Here is a 17,920-nt window from a genome sequence, read left to right as displayed (position 1 = left end):
TATTTTTTTTAAGAGAAAAAAAATAATCAAAAATATTAGAAATGAGAAAATAATGCACTCTAAAATAAATAAAAAAACTAAAATCATATCACTATGTAAACGAAAAACAACAACAATTTATTCTTGTGTGTATCATATAAAATATATATCCTGAATAAAATAAGAAAAATAGTATTAAAATATGAATAAAAATAAAAAAGTCTATTGAAAAAAAAAAAACTGAGATATGTACAATAGATCGTTGTGATAATCTCATTCTATATGTAATAATATAATTAAAAAATATGATGTTGTGAGGTCTTGATGAGAGAGTGAAGAACAAAAACATAAAAAAATGTTTGGGAGCAAGAAATAGTGAAAGTAAATTAGATGTGATTGATATAACAATCTTTTTTGTAATTTAAGAATAGAAATACTAACAATTTTAGATCATGTAGGCAGATGTAGTATATGATAGGAATATATATATATACATTCATTCATTTATTATGTGTTTATGTCTTTTCAACTTTCTCATTTATAAATTGTAACTCGTATATTACATTAGGGAAATTTCAATTTTTGACCCTAATAATACAACCTATATCAAAATTTATACCCCTTTATAATTTGTACAAATTTAGTCCATTAATTACATGAACTTCCCATTTTACCCTTTTTTTTTTTAAAAAAAAAAAAAAAAGCTAAAATCTGAAAGTGTATTTCTCTCTCTCTCTCTTCCCTCTTCCCTCTCTCTCGTGCACCACTCTCTCTCTCTAGGAAAAAATTGAAAAATTTATGAAAAACCGAAGCTGAAATCCGTCCCACTCTCTTTATTTGCTGTTGCATGGTTGTTTTCTCGGTGGGTGTTGGTGGAAAACCGAAGCACAATACAACATCACTCAAGAATCTTACACCATTATAATGGGTAAGTTGCATTTTAAGCATTTTGTTTGACTTTATGTAGTTTAAAATTGTTATACGTGTGTTTATTGTTGGAACTCGTTTTTTTGGTCTGAAATTGTTGAGATCTGGCAGATCTGGTTTTCAGTTGATTTCTGGGTTTTCCAGTGTTATCGATGATATGTCGATGATATGTCGATGGTTTGTCGATGATTATAAAGGAAAGGTCAGTGACGACCATTATCGACGTCATGTCGACGTTATGTCGACATGTTGTCGACATCATGCAACCAACTTTGGGATTAACTATTTGTCGACATTTTGTCGACATGTTTGTCGACAGAATGTCGACAACAAGCATTTTTGTTGTTTTTGAGAAGTTGTCGATATTTTGTCGACATGATGTCGACAAAATATCGATGCAATGGAAAAATACCGTGGATAAAACATAAACATAAACATAACATTGACAGAAAATAAAGTTCATTAAAAATAACAAAAAAAAAAACATAAAAAAAAAAACAGAAAATAAAAGTTCATAAAAATTAAAAAAAAAACATTAAATAAAACCCACAAACCATAACATAAGAAATTATTTTTTTTTAAATTCTTTGGCTTGTGGGTGAGCCTTGCAATACTTGCATAATGTTCCCGGCTTCACCTTGCCATCGTTGAAGATGCCCAGTTTGCAACGACGGCATCCTTCGGGGAACCCAGGTGGTGGAGCCGGCCATACACCAGTTTTGCAAAATTCTCTTTCAAGTTGCATGAACCTGAACTCGTTACCGTTTCGCTCTCTTTCGAAAGCTCGAGCGGCGTCCAAAACTTTCTGCATTGCAGGAGTAACTATGCCAACATCAGGCTCCTACTTCAGCTCCTCAGGAGTTAGGATGGGGAATTTGCCGTTCTTTCTTGGGGCCATATTTCAAACTTAATAGAATAAGAGAAAATTTTTAAGAGTAAGAGATAGGTAGAATACAAGAGCACTTATGAATAAGATTTCCCTTTGCTTTTATAGAGCAGTAAAAATGTTGGGAATGTATGAAAATTTAATGGTCATTAAATGCGTAACTGTACAGGGAAAAACGCATGAAATGGCGTATTTATCGACAGAATGTCGATACTATGTCGACATCTTATCGACAACATGCCAATTTAGTGTCACTGCTAACACATTTGTCGACGACATGTCGACTTCATGTCGATATGTTGTCGATAGGACACGTGTCTGACATGCAACGTTTCAGTTGGGAAGGGTCGTTGGGAACGTATGTAAAATTTATTAACATTAAATGTGCAACGGTTTTAAATTGTCGATTGAATGTCGATGGTATGTCGATAGTATGTCGATGACGAGCATGGTTGTTGTTGTTGTCGATTGTATGTCGATAATATGTCGACACAATGTCGACAATCAGTGCCCTAATTTCTGGTGTTGTGCTTCTCGACATTATGTCTATAGATATCGATGGGATGTCGATTTTTATTTTTTTTTGGTGTTTTTTTCCTTTACTCACCTTGTTTTTTTGGTTTGCAATTGCAGGAGACAAAGTGTTCCTTGTTGTATCGTACGATGGTGTTTGGTTATGTGAGAATTATAATTGGATCTACAAAGCAAATAGCAGCTTGACGTTGACAGTTACAACCGAGACAACCCTACAAGAACTGCGACAAATTTTATATGAAGAGTTGGAAGTTGATCCGGTAGCGTATGATTTAAAGTTGGAGATTTGTTCCTTGTACATGAAGGGAAAAATGGTTGCGCCATAGGTTATTAAGAGAGAACGCCAACTCGAGAACGTTTTTAGAGATGAGGGCAACAATGTCTAATACAGAGTTTATGCCATTATTCGTGACCAAGGTGAGAAAAGTTGGGAATTCGGAGCCTACGCCGCCTACTAATCCTCTCCCTCGGAGTGTGGTAGGGTCTTGCGTTCCCGAAACAGATGTCGGGATTGGTGTGAATGAGGAGGTTCCGGCCAATTTAGAGGTTCCGACCAATTTTGATGTTCCGACCAATGTAGGGCAAGAACAAGAAGCGACAGGATTTCATCAGTTTGAAGAGTTCGATACACCCTTCTACAATAATGATCCTATTGTAGATTTGAATATGGACGATGACCATGATTTAGCGATCGATGAACCCGTAGCGGGACCATTGTTGAGGTTAGAGTGTGTACCGAGTAACCAAGGTACACAGCGAGAACGACAACCTCGTAGTGAAAATCGCACTACACCTGGAACTAGCAGTAGTCGACCAGGCAGAACTGAAGAACATGCTCGTCATGCAACGTTCTCAACGTTCTCCTCTTTCGAAGTTTGTACCAAGTTCAAAGCTCCCATGTGGACAAAGGAAGATATAATGGAAAATCATGAGCTAACTACTTGTTTACAAAGTAAGGAAGCAGGGTGATAGAGCTTGGTAATTTTTATGAAAACAAGGAAGAACTGAGACAAGTTGGGGGTAGGTTTGCCCTTAATAACAATTTCGAGTGGATGGTGAAGAAGTCATCCCCGATGTGTTGTACGTTACATGCAAGGCTCCGCATTGTAAATGGAGATTGAGGGGGAGGAAGAAGATGCATTCTGACAACTTTGAGGTCACTGTATTTCACAATGAACACACATGTAACTTGAATGCGAGACGTTCAGATCACCGTCAAGCAGCACCATGGGTAGTTGGCCACCTTATTAAGGGGAAGTACACCCAAGACGGAACTAAGTACAAGGCTAAAGACATACAGAGGGACATGTTTGACAACTACGGTATCAGTATGAGTTATGTGAAGGCGTGGAGGTGCGGGGAGATGGGACTTACGTATGCTAGGGGTACGCCCGAGTTTTCATACATGAAGCTTCCCGGGTACTTGTACATGCCGGGAACGAAGAATCCAGTACCATTACCGACTTGTACTTAGAGGATGAGCGGTTCAAGTACCGTTTTATATCACTCGGTGCATGTAGAAGGGGCTTTTCTTTTTGTCGTCTGTTTTGAGTATCGATGGCACCTTCTTGAAGACGAAGTACGGCGGTATAATGTTAGTTGCGTGGCATACGATGCGAACAACCAATTGTTGCGGTTGCTTATGGTATCGTTGACGGTGAGAATAACGACTCCCGGACGTATTTCTTACAAAGTTGAGGGTAGCAATTGGCGTGGTTGAGAACTTAGTGTTTGTGTCGTATAGGCATCAAAGCATTGATCATGCCGTTGAACTCGTTTTTCCCGAAGCAAATCCAACGTGCATGCTATCACCACATTGTTATGAACGTGAACGCCAAATTCAAGACTGATGCTTTTCACAACCAAATATATAATGTTGCTTACGCATGGTCGAAGACTGAATGCGATAGAGAGTTCGAGAAGCTTAGAAAGATGAATCCGGCCATCGCTGCATATGTGGAGAGTATAGGGTTTGAGAAGTGGGCTCACCCTTATTGTTTGGGCGATAGATACAACATCATGACGAGCAACGCTGCTGAAAGCTTCAATAGTGTCACGGAAGAGTTCGGAAATATCCAATAACTACTTTGGTTGAATTTATCGAGTTCACACTCCAATCGTGGTTCGCCGATCGCCTCGAAAATGCCGACAAATGTGCTACCCCTTTGGCCACGCTCTTCGAAAAAAAAAACTTGGCAAAAATTCATGAAAATGCAAGGTACAGGCGCGTCCAACGAAATGGAGCCAATTTGTATAACGTTGGTAGGGGACCTAACGGTGAAAGAGGTGGTGATGTGAATCTAGTTGAAAAAACATGCACACACGGCGTGTTCACGTTATTGAAACTCCCTTGCCTTCATGCATGTGCCGCGGCATTGAAAACGAACACAAGTGTGTACACGCTTTGCTCACCTTATTATTCAAAAGAAACGTGGAGGAAGATTTACGATGATACCATCAATCTCGCTGGTGACGAGGATGATTGGGTTCTCCCAGAACACATCAAGAATATGAAAGTTGGGGTACCTGTGGAAAAGAAGCACAGTAGGTCGTCCAAGAAAAAGCAACGGCGGAAGAAGACGGGAGAACCGTTTCCGTCCGAGTGATAAAAAAGGTTACGTACCACGAAACCGCAGCCGCCGTGGTGCTTCGTGCCACAACGAGCAACATGCAAAGCCCGCATCTGAGGCGTCTTGTACGTATTCGTTGGGAAATTTGATATATTGTAATGATGCATATTTTGTCATAGTTATTTTTGTTGAGGTTGAATATTTTTCAAATATTTTAATTATTTTTAGGTTTAATAGTTATTTTTGTTGAATAATGTTGATATTTTATATTTGAAACCACGTATAATTATCAAAATTTGAACGAAAAGAAAATCTATATATACATAACTGTAATGTTAATTACACAAAATATACAATGTCCCAATAATTACACATATAATCAGCCGACATTTTGGTAAAATAAATCGACACACCACCGTTGACGAAACATGGCTATCCGTCCGGCGTCACATCGGTCAATCCACGCCGCATCATGAGATGCTCCACATACTCAATGCAATACACGCCACAATCACCACTAAATGCAAAATAAAATGTAAAGTCGGTCTAACGTAAAACATATTTTAATACTATAGTACTTTTTTATCGCTATGTACAGTTTGCTGACTTCGGAACTAAGTCGTGAGTGGCTCGAGTCGCGTGCATTTTTGGAAGCACCGTGATGTCACCGATTAGCTAACGTCATGATCTCGGTTGTTATGTGGAAATTCCCGGTTGCAAGGATTAGCGAGGGCGGCAGCTTCGACCAAACCTTCAAGATGGGTTCCATGGCGGTCCAATGACGTACGCCGGAATCACAGTCGTAGACATTAATTTTCCACAGCTCTATGTCCACTTCAACTGTGACCCAGTGTCTTGCCGTGGGAAGGTGCAGAACGAAGTAAATAAACTCGTTACCCCTCCATCTCTCAAAGACTTGAGACTGTAATTACAGAGAACAACGAAACAATTAACAAACCATAATAATCTTCCCAAACAATTAACATTTAAAATCTTACTAAAACAATACCTTATGAAACCCCGTGCGGTAGTCCGGGATATATTCCTCCCATTTAAAGTTTTTCCTTGGACCACTTGTGGCTCGTCCATGCACCGCGATCATGGCGGTCACGAATGTGGAGAGAATGATACCCTTCTGAGGAAATGTCAGTGGATAGTCGGTGCGTCGCCTCCTCAGCATATGCATTGCTGCATCTATATGCTGCATATAAACGGAAATGTCACTTACACAAAAAAATATATTAATTGCACATAAAGTTGTAAAGTGAAGTAATATTATAAAATACTTTACTTACGTCATCTGTAAGCCATTCCTTTGGTGTGAGCATTATCCAAAAGAATCCTGGACCGTAATCACCACTTCTCAAATCCCGAAGTCGGTGGTTCGGAATGAGTCCAACACACCACTTTCGGAAAGTGGTTAACAATTTCTCATCCAGGTGGCTCCGGGAGATCAAAAGTCGAAGATGGCCTATGTCTCCTCTTCATCTCCGTATAGTCACCGAACCATACAGAGGCTTTCTCTTCCTCTTCCGACTCTTAACCACCGGCGGGTTGTGCCTCTATGGACGAATCTCACCCTGCGACTCGGTGTCATGTACATGGATAAGAGGTTGTGCCTCGATCGGAGTCGCTGGAGCTCCCTCATAAGGATCGTAATCGTCGGGGAAGACCTCATCCTCTTCTACTGGGGGTGAAGCAACTGGTGGTGGGGTAGATGGATCTGCTGGGGCCTCCGGTGCTGAAGCTGTCGTTGGCGGACGATTCAACATGGCCAATATGTCTCTGAGCTGCTCCATAATTACGTTCTGACCACCCTTCAGCTCTACATGGCTGGTCTCGTATGCCTTCTTCAGCTCGACATGAGCAGCATACAGACCCTGAGTGTCACCCTCGATCCTATCCAACCGAGCCACTAAATCAGTGTACTCGGCACCCCGAACGCCTGATGCAGATGGTGCACTGGGCTGAGGTTCTGAAGCAGTGGCCTGAAAAAATATATATCAAAAAAATACGGTAAGCATACGATATACCCTCCACTATATAAAAAAAATCAAAAAAAATAAAGACATAAAAAAAAGTTCCAGAAATTGGTACCTGAGTGTCTCTTTCCTGAGTGTCTGGGACCTGAGTCTCTGGTACCTGACTACTGCCCTCGGCCTCTCGTGTCATCCACGGCATCATCAACCAGGTTCTCCACACCATCGTAAGATATTGTCCTCACAAATGCCTCCTCCTCCGTCCGTGGAAGTAGCCCCTTCACCACTTCCGTATTCCGTTTATGGTTTAACAAATATCAAAATAAAACCATTTAGCATTTATTACAAGCATTTATGTTAAATAATTATTCGTAACATAAGTGAAAATCATACCCGTCTAGAAAATAATGCGGCGACGTCTTTCTTCCCAATATCGCCTTTGCTCGTCCAACCTAAGCATCACGGGGAACCGAATCCCGTGGTTCGTGCCATACCTCTTGCCAACCTCCAAAATGGCCTCGTACGCCCAATATTGAATTTGCGGGTGCGAAGCCATATGCCGTGTATTTGCACTCGTGTCGAACATCCGAACTCGACTTCTTCTCGTAGTTGGCCTTCTGTTTCAACATGTCTTTCTGAAGCGAGTGCATGAGTCTGGCGAATGAGTGCTTCCCCCAAGGAATCCGGAAGAAGAACTCGAGGTCTTCCACATATCTAATGATGTGAGGCGTGATCAGCGCGTTGGCCTCGCGGCCCAGAAGCACTGACTCCACAAACAAGCACAAGCCGAGCTTGTACAAGTCTTCCGGGTTCGGCGGTTTGTGAACCCGAAGTTGGAGTGCTTCGTCTTCACACTATCGACCGGTTGAAATATTTGTTGATCAATCGGTCGACCCCGAGCGCGCGACACGCGCAGCCTTCTCCTCTTCTGTTGGCCCCGAGGAGAAGTCCAAACCCGTAATGAGTGCAAACTCCAGCACCCCGAATCGGACCTCCTTCCGACCAACATAAAACCTCATCCTCAACTCCTCCTGAGCATCCACTTTCATTTTGTGGAGCATCACTCGGTGAAATAACACCGAGGAGAATGTCGGTGGTACGGCATTCCGAAGCTCCCGAAACGGCTTTCCTTCGCCGTGTTATTAAGGTTGAACTCCTCAAGCCAGAGAGCTTTAATTTTTGCAAAAATTCCAGTGCCCCTATATGTGACGCGGCCAGTGAAATGCTCGGGTGCTGGAATAATGAGTCTGGGAGCCATCTGAAAAAACAAAAAAACAAATAAATAAAGCTGCTAAAAAAATTTAAAATCGTCGACATAACATCGACATCATGTCGATATTCAGTCGACATTATCTAACAGTAAGCACACAAAAATTTCAAAACAAACATGTCGACATTATGTCGACATACCCTCGACATTATGTCGACATTATCAAAAGCGAGAAAATACTTTCATGTCGACAAAATGTCGACATCCTGTCGACATTCAGTCGACAATTCAAACAAATAACAATTACACAATATATCGACATACTGTCGACATACAGTCGACATTCAGTCGACAATACAACCTAACAATCAACATGCTCATTTAATCGACATACCATCGACATACTGTCGATAAGTCGTCGACAATATAGGGCAGAAATACTCTTAAAATACCAGTCGACATCCTATCGACATACAGGCGATATCCTATCGACATACAAATTACAGTAACATTCAAACAGACACTCAATCTATCGACATCCTATCGATAACCTATTGACATGTCATCGATAACCCTGTAATTTACACAGATTTCATTCAAACACTACACCTAAAGATCACAAATGCTACACAAAATCCACTAATCTCAACAACATGCAATAATTGGCATCCAAATCTATGAAAAATATATTTTTTTCTCAAAACATAAACATTACCTTTTAATGATCACGGGTGGTGGTGGCGACGGGTACTGCTCGTGGTGGCGAAGGCCTCTGTTCGGTGTCGACGATCACGGGTGGTGGTGGTGGCGACGTTTTGTGGTCCGTGGTGGTTCGTGGTGGTTCGTGGTGGTCAGTGGGTCGTGGTGGTGGTCCGTGGTGGTTCGTGGTTGGGTCGGGGTCGTGGGTGGATGGCCGGAGTGGGTCGGGGACGTGGGTGGATGGCCGGAGTGGGTCGTGATGTTGGGTCGATGTCGAAGAGGGATAGGGAACGACAGAGAGAGAGATGGAACGACAGAGAGAGAGAGAGAGAGAGAGAGAGAGAGAGAGAGAGAGAGAGAGAGAGAGAGAGAGAGAGAGAGAGAGAGAGAGAGAGAGAGAGAGAGAGAGAGAGAGAGAGAGAGAGAGAGAGAGAGAGTGAAAGAGAGGGAAAGACGGAAAGAGAGTGTGAATAGGAAAATTAAATTTGAGGGGTATTTTGGGTACAAATGAGTAATAGTGGAATTAATTTGTATAAATTAGTGGAGGGTATATATTTTGAAATGGGGTATTTTATTAGGGTCAAAAATTGAAATTTCCCTTACATTATGTATAGATAACTTATATGTATATAATATTTCTATTAGGGAAATTTGATTTTCTATGCTTAGAAAATCAAAAAATTTGATTTATAAACCAATAATTAAAACCCTAAAAAAACTATACCTTTTTTTTCAAAACCCCAAAAATACCCCCAAACTAAAACTATCTCTCTTTCTCTCTCTATCTAGCCGGTCCCAATAATCCCACACCCCAGGTCCGATGGTCGGACCATGGGGTCCGATGGGGTCCGACCAATCGGACCCATCGGACCCCAAGGTCCGACCCTCGGCCCTCTCTCTTCCCCTCTCTCTCAAATCGCGGGAAAAAAAAAAAAAAAAAAAAAAATTAAAGCCGAGCCATCGGACCCATCGGACCCGACCATCGGACCCATCGGACCCATCGGACCCGACCATCGAACCCTTTCTTCCTCTCTCTCCAAAATCGCAAAAAAAAAAAAAAAAAAAAAAATCAAAGGTCCGATGGTCGGACCTTGGGGTCCGATGGGTCCGACCATCGGACCCCCAAGGTCCGACCATCGACCTTGTCTTCTTCCTCTCTCAAATCGCGGGAAAAAAAAAAAAAAAGTTTCAGAATTTTTTTTTTTTTTTCTTCAGATTTCAGAGAGGGTCGGAGGTGGTGGAGGTGTGGGTTCGGTTGGCTCTCCGTCGGCGTCTCGGTCGGAGGTGGCATTCGCCGTTCTGCGATGGTTGGTTTTGGGTGGAAGGGAGGTGGATCGGCAGTGTGTTTTGGTGGGTTTGATTTGAGAGAGAAAGGAGGAAGAGAGAGAAATGGTTGAGAATAATGAGGGGGGTATTTTGGGGTTTAGGTAAAAGTAGTCCTATTTTTTAAAGAGTTATAAGTATTAGTTTAGATAATTAATTTAGGTATAAAAAATGCATAGAAACTCAAATTTCCCTTCTATTATTTATTCCTCATGATTATTTTGTAACTGAATAATATTAATAGTCATGATAATAATTACATTTGATAACTGAAAATACTCTTTTTTTTTTTTTAAATAATAATAGGTTTTTCATATGTCAATTAAAAGACACTAAGAATTAATATGAGTATGAATTAATAGAGAAAAATAAATAAAATAGTGAAATGCTGAGAAAAAAAAAAATTGGTTTCTTGAAAAGTTAGAACTCCACCTCACCTATCCTAACAATACAATTATATAAATATATAGATTTTTGTATAATACTATGTTTAACTTTAATTTATACTAAAATATTATATATTTAGGTGTCTATAAAAATTAATACTACATATAGTTTTACATAAAAATATTACATAAAATACAATTCAATATAATACAATACAATACAATACGGCCTAATACAACGTTTCAAACGAGCCCTTAATATCTTATTCTGCATATACTAGTATAAATATTTTTTTTTAATATATGAGGAGTGGTATTGCCTGCACATGGGTTGGGTTGGGCGGTTTTTGGGCGGTTTGGCGGTTTTTTTATTTGGCGGTTTTTTAAAATCACAACCCATACCCGCCCAATAAAAGTTTGGGTTGGGCGGTTTTTTAGGGGGCGGTTTTATGCGGTTTTTTGGGCGGTTTGGGTTGCTTAAAAATCAAAACTTCCAAAGTATATTGTCACAAGAAAAAAAAAATTAACTAAAAATTTATACCTATTAATAACAATGCATAAAAGTCCTTAAGAAATTCATATCAATCTTTATAAACTCCATAACAAGGCATAATAATAATCCATGAAAATTTCGTAACAATTCTTATAAAGTCCATACTCCATAGTACTATTCCATAACAATCTAGAAAAGGTCCTTAAAAAGTCCATACAAGTTCATAACAATCCAAAATAAAAGTCCATAATTTAAGTCCATAACACAATCTAAGTTCATAATAATTCATAAAGTCTCCATAATTAAAACAAAAGTGCCTTCAAAAGTTGGCTCCAAATGAAATGCAACTCTGCAAAATAATAAAAAAAATTTAATTACCATATAAATAACAACTTGATATTGATTAAATTACAATACATAATTAATTATAATAACCAACCTTAATCTCTAATGTGATGATCATCCAATTCCATTAAATAAATATAATATTATGGTCTTATGCGTTTTACTAACTTATCAAATTGAAATCCAATTTATTGGCCCTAAATATACATACACATTAACCCTAAGAATAATCAAAATTTATCACTAAACCACATATATATACTTTTTCACAAAATAAATAAATAAATAAAAATAATAGCAAAATTTTCATAAAAGTTATAAAAATCATATGACCTTGTAAATAAATATACTTTTATCAATTTTAGACATATGACCTTGTAAATAAAAATCATAGTGAAAAATTATAAATGGACACCTTTAGTATATAGAATTATAGACAGATTTTACCATATACATATACTATCCCCCTCAATTGTGTTTCAATTTGTACCTTAAAACACATAATTTATTCTATTTATCCTCAAATATAACTTAGCTATGAAATTTCCCATCATTCATCTATGAACAGAACCCCTATTTGGCAATATTTGTCAGTAGTTAATATTGATTTTACACTTATTGCTAGACAAAGACTTATAGATATACTTGAAAATAAACATAGATATTACAGTGGTCTTGAAAGTAGATAATATGATAATTTACAATTATAATTTTCCTTAGGAAGTTGTATTGCTTATACTATTACATAGACAAAGACTTATACTATTACATATATTGATGAGATTTTCAACGATCAAGATTCTATCCTTAGATCAAGTAGAATGTCATGTAACAGAAAAACAATATTTATGAATACCTTACTGGTTATATTCATATATACAAGCATTAGAACAACGACAGCTCCATATCGACTATTCTAAAGCTACAATCAAAAAACATCACAGCACAAATTAAAGATATTTAACACAAATAACCCTGATCAAATCCCCCTTCCCAAGAAAGGGAGCAAGAAGTCCACCTAATTTCTTGCCTAAAGCTTATACTTCAGAATGTACAGCTCTATTACTTCTCTTCTTAACCTATGTATACAATAACTAAATTGCAACAAAGCCTAATTTACATTTACAACTGTAGACTCCAACACTGTTTTCATCAGAAAGGTTTTCAGAGTAGCAAAAGACAAAAAATATTTCACAACATTGGAGTTGACATACAAATAATGGACATATCATTGAGCAATCCACAAAAACATATTTGTTTCCCTAGTTCCTTCAGTAAAAGAGAATTGTGATGCCAAAAAAAAAAGGCAAAAAAGTCCAGAATCATACATACCACAAACTAAACTAAGCACCCGTGTGGGTGTGTATATATATATATATCCATATTTATGTTCTATGTAAGCCTTGCCTGAGTTTCTTCCAGCAAAAAAAACGACCGCCCTTACTTATATAGAATACCTAATTCAAACACAGAGTTCAAAATGATGATTCCTCCCAAATACCCAAATTAAAAAACCTCCCAAAACTCTACTCTGCTAAAAAAAAGAAAAATAGTTACTTTCCACAAAATCATACTCAAAATCCAATACCAAACTTAAAAGAGCGGCTTTTAGATAAAGAATAAGATTTTCATACACCATAAATGTGTTCAACACAACCATTCAGAGCAGTGACAATGAATACTTCTCATCTAAACTAAATCAACATATATAATCTTATTTGAATCATGGGAAAAGAGTACGAGACATAAGAACTGTACCTTGAGTGAGGAAAACGGCGAGAGAGTGACAGCCGCCAGCGACGAAAGGAGAGGAGATAATTGTGAATAGGTGAGAGAGTGTTTTGATGATAGGGTTTTGGGTAGTATAAATTAAATTAAAAAAAATAATAAAATAATATATTACGGGTCGGGTTGAACCCGCCCGTTTCTAGGCTAACCCGTACCCGCCCGCCAAACAGCGGGTTAAAATTCAACCCAATCCAATTTTTACGGGTTTTTAATGGGCGGTTTCCATACGGGCGGATTCTAATGGGTTAGGCGGTTCCCACGGTTTAGCGGTTTTTATGTTCCGGCCTAGATTGTGTCTACCATTATGAAAATGGTTTAATTAGTACATACATAATAATTAATATCATAGAAAATAAAGTGAGAAATTATCTCCACTTTTAATTTTAATTAATTGTCATTTTGATATCTATGACGTTAAAGCTTAATTAATTAGCCCATGACATGACACTTTGGTTTTTAATCAATATTAATTTATTGGGTCTTAAAATTTAATCCATCATAAGAATAAAAATATTTTTGAGGACTTTATTTAAAAAACAATATAATATTTTTCAAAATTAGTTTTTTTTAATAATAAGAAAAAAAAGTCGGACCTGAATAACATGAATACATATAATGGATATACGTGTCACTTTCTAAAACCAACGATTATTAATATTCATGAATAAAAATTCATTAACAGCTAATTTAAATATATTCTCAACTAAATACAAATCAAATGTCATTTTTGATAAGCATTGATGAAAAGCAAATCAGTAAAAAATCTAATGGCTTATTATATTTTAGAGCTATAAGGCATCAGTAGTGTCTAACACCTTCTTAACATGTCACGTTGCGATTGGTTAGCGATATTCTCTAAAAATTATTATATTAAATTATATGGGATCCGATACTTAGTTGGACCAATAGTGATAGTGATACATAGAAGAATGCTAGGCACCACTGGTACCCTTTAACATTTCTCTATATTTTATGATCATATATATCACTCTCACTTCAATATTATTTAACGTACCTTTCCAACTCAAAAGTAGATATCATCAACACATTATAATCCAACTAACTAGCCACCATAATATTTGGTACTTCCCACAACTAAATAATAATAACAATAATCATTATAACCACCTCATGATTTAATTAATCTCCCTTCAAACCATATTAACTTATATAAAACCCCAATATTCCTCCCATTCACCGTATCATCAACTCACAAAATCTCTCAACATAATAATAATAAAAAATAATAATAATAATAACTAAATAATTAAACCCTAGCTATATACAAAGATGAAGCAAACTCTCATCTCTTTTTCATTCCTACTTCTTATCTTATCTCACACCACAATGAGTTTAACTCATCAAGCTCCAGCCAAAGCCCCATCTGCCCACATAGCCGCTACTAAAGGCGCCACCCCAGCCGTGGCGCCTACAAAACCTAAAGTAGCAACACCAACACCCACAGCAACCCCAGCTCGAGCACCGACCTCATCAGAAGCACAAGCTCCCTCAGCAGAGCCACTAGTTGAAGCTCCACCGCGAAAAGCCAAACCCGAGCCAACCGATGTGGTTAAGATTCTTGACAAAGCCGGAACCTTTAGTGTCTTCATCCGCATACTCAAAAGCACCCAAGTAATTGAACAGATCGAAAACCAACTCAACACTTCCAACAGCATGACAATTCTAGCCCCAACTAACGACGCTTTCTCCGCTTTAAAACCCGGAACACTCAACTTCTTAAATGCAGAACAAAAGGTACAATTAGTACAATACCACATCTTACCTTCTTTCATTTCCATCTCGACTTTCCAGACTCTCAGTAACCCTGTCCGTACACAAGCTAGTAACACTGACGAGTACCCTTTAAACATCACAACACAAGGTAATTGGGTTAACATATCAACTGGTGTTGTCAATACAACTATTTCTGGCACAATCTATGCCGATAGCCAACTCGCTATTTATAAAATCGACAAGGTTTTGCTTCCCATGGCCATTTTCGCTCCCACTAAGCTTCATAAGGCCCTCGCACCTGCGCCTGCATTGCTTGCTAAGCCTACAAAAGGCTTAGCAGGTAGCGGTAAAGGGTCAGATTCGTCATCTGACCTCTCATCATCTACTTCAACATTGGATGATAACCCAGTTTCTTCAATGCATGCCTCTGGTGCTTTTCGTAATGGCATGGTCGCAACAATTGGTGTTATTAATGTTTTTGGTGCAATTGCACTTTTATTTTGAGATAGTTAATTATTGTTGTAATTTTTACAAGTTCGTTTTGTTATATTTTGTGGTGAATTATTATTATGAGTGATCATACGTACCATGTTGTAGGATTAATAGTTTGATGATTATGATTAATTGAGTGGTTTTTGAATAATGTATATGTTTGTGTACATGATCATATATTATTATTAGCAGTAGATATGGGATTTGTGTTGCTCATCATCTTTTGTAGTACCAATGTTTGAGTCAATAATTTAATTTACATATTCGTCCGATATATTATTTCGTTTTTAGGTTAATATTTTTGCTGTTGTATAAATCTCTTATTCTATTTACAGTTCAAATCGAACGTGTATTTAATTATATATATATATATATTGATAAAGTGTATTTGATTATATTTAGATTTTGCATACATTGAATTTAAATAATTATAAGTTTTGTGTTTACACGCACTACAAAAAAACTGAACTGTTAATTTTAGTGACAACTTTTTTGTCACAGCATAATTTTTTTTTGTGATTAAATGTGATTTTTAGTTACAACAAAATGTTAATTGTGACTAAAACATAGTATTTAGTTACAAATTGTCACTAATTTAATTTTAGTCACAATAAGTATTGTAACTGAAAATACATTTAGTCACAACAAATTATAATTTTTGTGACTCTTACTTTTATCCATGGACCTTTTAGTCACAACATAAATCATGATTTATAATTACTCACAATTTTTTCACATTTAATCACAAATTTTGTTGTAACTAAAAGTAAAATATTTTGTAGTGATGACAGTTTTGTGATGTGCAATTCATGACCCAGTTAACAAATCATGAAGGAAATTCAAACCAATGAGCAACTCTTCTACAAATCTCCAATCATCCGTATTATAAGCTTTATAACTCAGATTAATTTTAATCGCACACCTAGAAAAAATATTTTTCCTTCTATAATTCTTGATCAGATCTTGGAGGATGAGAATGTTGTGAGGAATGAATCCCTACTTTATAAAAGCTCCTTGATTTAGATTAACTAGAGAATGAAATATTTTCTCAACTCTTTTATACATGAGCTTAGTGATGCCTTTGTAGATGGTACTACAACATGCTATAAGTTTAAAATTAATAGCTTTACTTGGCAAAAATATTTTTGGAACTAGAATAATGACTCTCATTAAATTGATAAATAGAATAATACCTGTACCAAAAAAATACATAATGGCTTTGCTAACTTCCATACCGACCACATAACCTTAAAGAACTCTGAGTTATACCCATCTGGCTCAGGGCTTTTAGAACAAGGGATACTAAACGTAGCAGTCTTGATCTCTTTGAAAGTGAACGACCGAATCAAACCAACATGTTGATTTAAATCCAGTTTATTTCCCTGCTCCAAGCAAACAGAATCAATCCGATCAGAAGTTGTACTAGAACTATTCATCACTATAGGAAATGTCACTTTTACTAGTACAATAACGCATTTTGTAAACTGAGCTGGCAAAAAAATCAAAGTTTTGCCAACGCACATTTGCAATAGTTAAAATCTAACTTTTACCAGCATTTTTCATTTTGTGTTGGTAAAAGCTCTAATACCAATGCTGATTTGCCAATTCCTTTACCAACACATCATAAGTAAATTTCAATTTATCAGCACAATACGTACCAAACTTTTGCTAGCAAAAAAATGTGCTGACAAAAATAACATTTATTGTAGTGCATATAGCTCTTAAAATGATCAAGAAAATGATTCAACACCTCTGCATAATTGTCTATCAAATGCCCTAAATTATTCATGAAACTAGTGATTATATTCTCCTAATCCCTTCTCTTCTTCAAACTAGCATAGAAAAAAGTTGTGTTGTCATCCCCCTTTTTTAACCAAGTTATTTTGCTTCTCTTGATAAGGAAATTTCTAAGAAGTTTTTCCTATAAACAGTACTGATCAGCAGTAGCCTCTTTCTCAGAAAAAATACAAGCTTCATGAATTTCCTAACCTTTTGGTATCTAGCCTTAGCTTGCTAGCATGCTTATTGAATTTCCTAAGCTGGTGCTTCAGTCTTACTAACTTAAAAAAAGATCGAGATTAAACCAATCCCTCTAACTGGTTTACACTAGTTTTCCATAACAGTGTGCTTAAAGTCATTGTGATCAGCCCAAAAGTTGTAGAATTTAAACGGTTGAACTCCTATATTCTCCATAATAGCTGAGGAAACAATAATAACACAATGATCCCATATAGTCTCCCAACAATAAGAAGTAATCAAGTTAAGAAATATGTCTAACCAAAACTTAACTGGAAATTTAAGGCTTATTTTATATTATTTGGGACTTCAAAATTTTAATAAAAAGGATAGAAATGATTATAATAAAATATAAAATAATACATAATTATATTAAAATAAGTTTTAGTATTGTAATCACATTTTATATTATTTACTAAGATTCAAATCTCAATAGTACTCTAATGAAAATATTTTATCTATGAAAAATAAAATATTATAAGTATGGAGAATTTTAAACTTGTCACCTCATTAAATTTTAAAAATATTTTCACCACTACACTAAATAATATAATTATTT

At 36.8% G+C, this 17,920-nt stretch overlaps 1 protein-coding gene across 1 annotated transcript; it reads left to right on the top strand.

Moving 5' to 3' along the window:
- The first annotated feature begins 14,061 nt into the window (after nucleotides 1-14,061).
- On the top strand, nucleotides 14,062-15,554 carry LOC115718728 (fasciclin-like arabinogalactan protein 12). The gene has a single exon (XM_030647554.2). The coding sequence runs from the start codon at nucleotides 14,410-14,412 to the stop codon at nucleotides 15,355-15,357; it is 948 nt and encodes a 315-aa protein (XP_030503414.2). The 5' UTR covers nucleotides 14,062-14,409; the 3' UTR covers nucleotides 15,358-15,554.
- The last annotated feature ends 2,366 nt before the right edge of the window (nucleotides 15,555-17,920 follow it).

Source organism: Cannabis sativa, chromosome 2 (genome assembly GCF_029168945.1).
Source record: "Cannabis sativa cultivar Pink pepper isolate KNU-18-1 chromosome 2, ASM2916894v1, whole genome shotgun sequence".
Lineage (NCBI taxonomy): Eukaryota > Viridiplantae > Streptophyta > Magnoliopsida > Rosales > Cannabaceae > Cannabis > Cannabis sativa.
The sequence above is the reverse complement of the archived record's forward strand: the minus strand, read 5'-3'. Positions and strand labels throughout refer to the sequence as shown.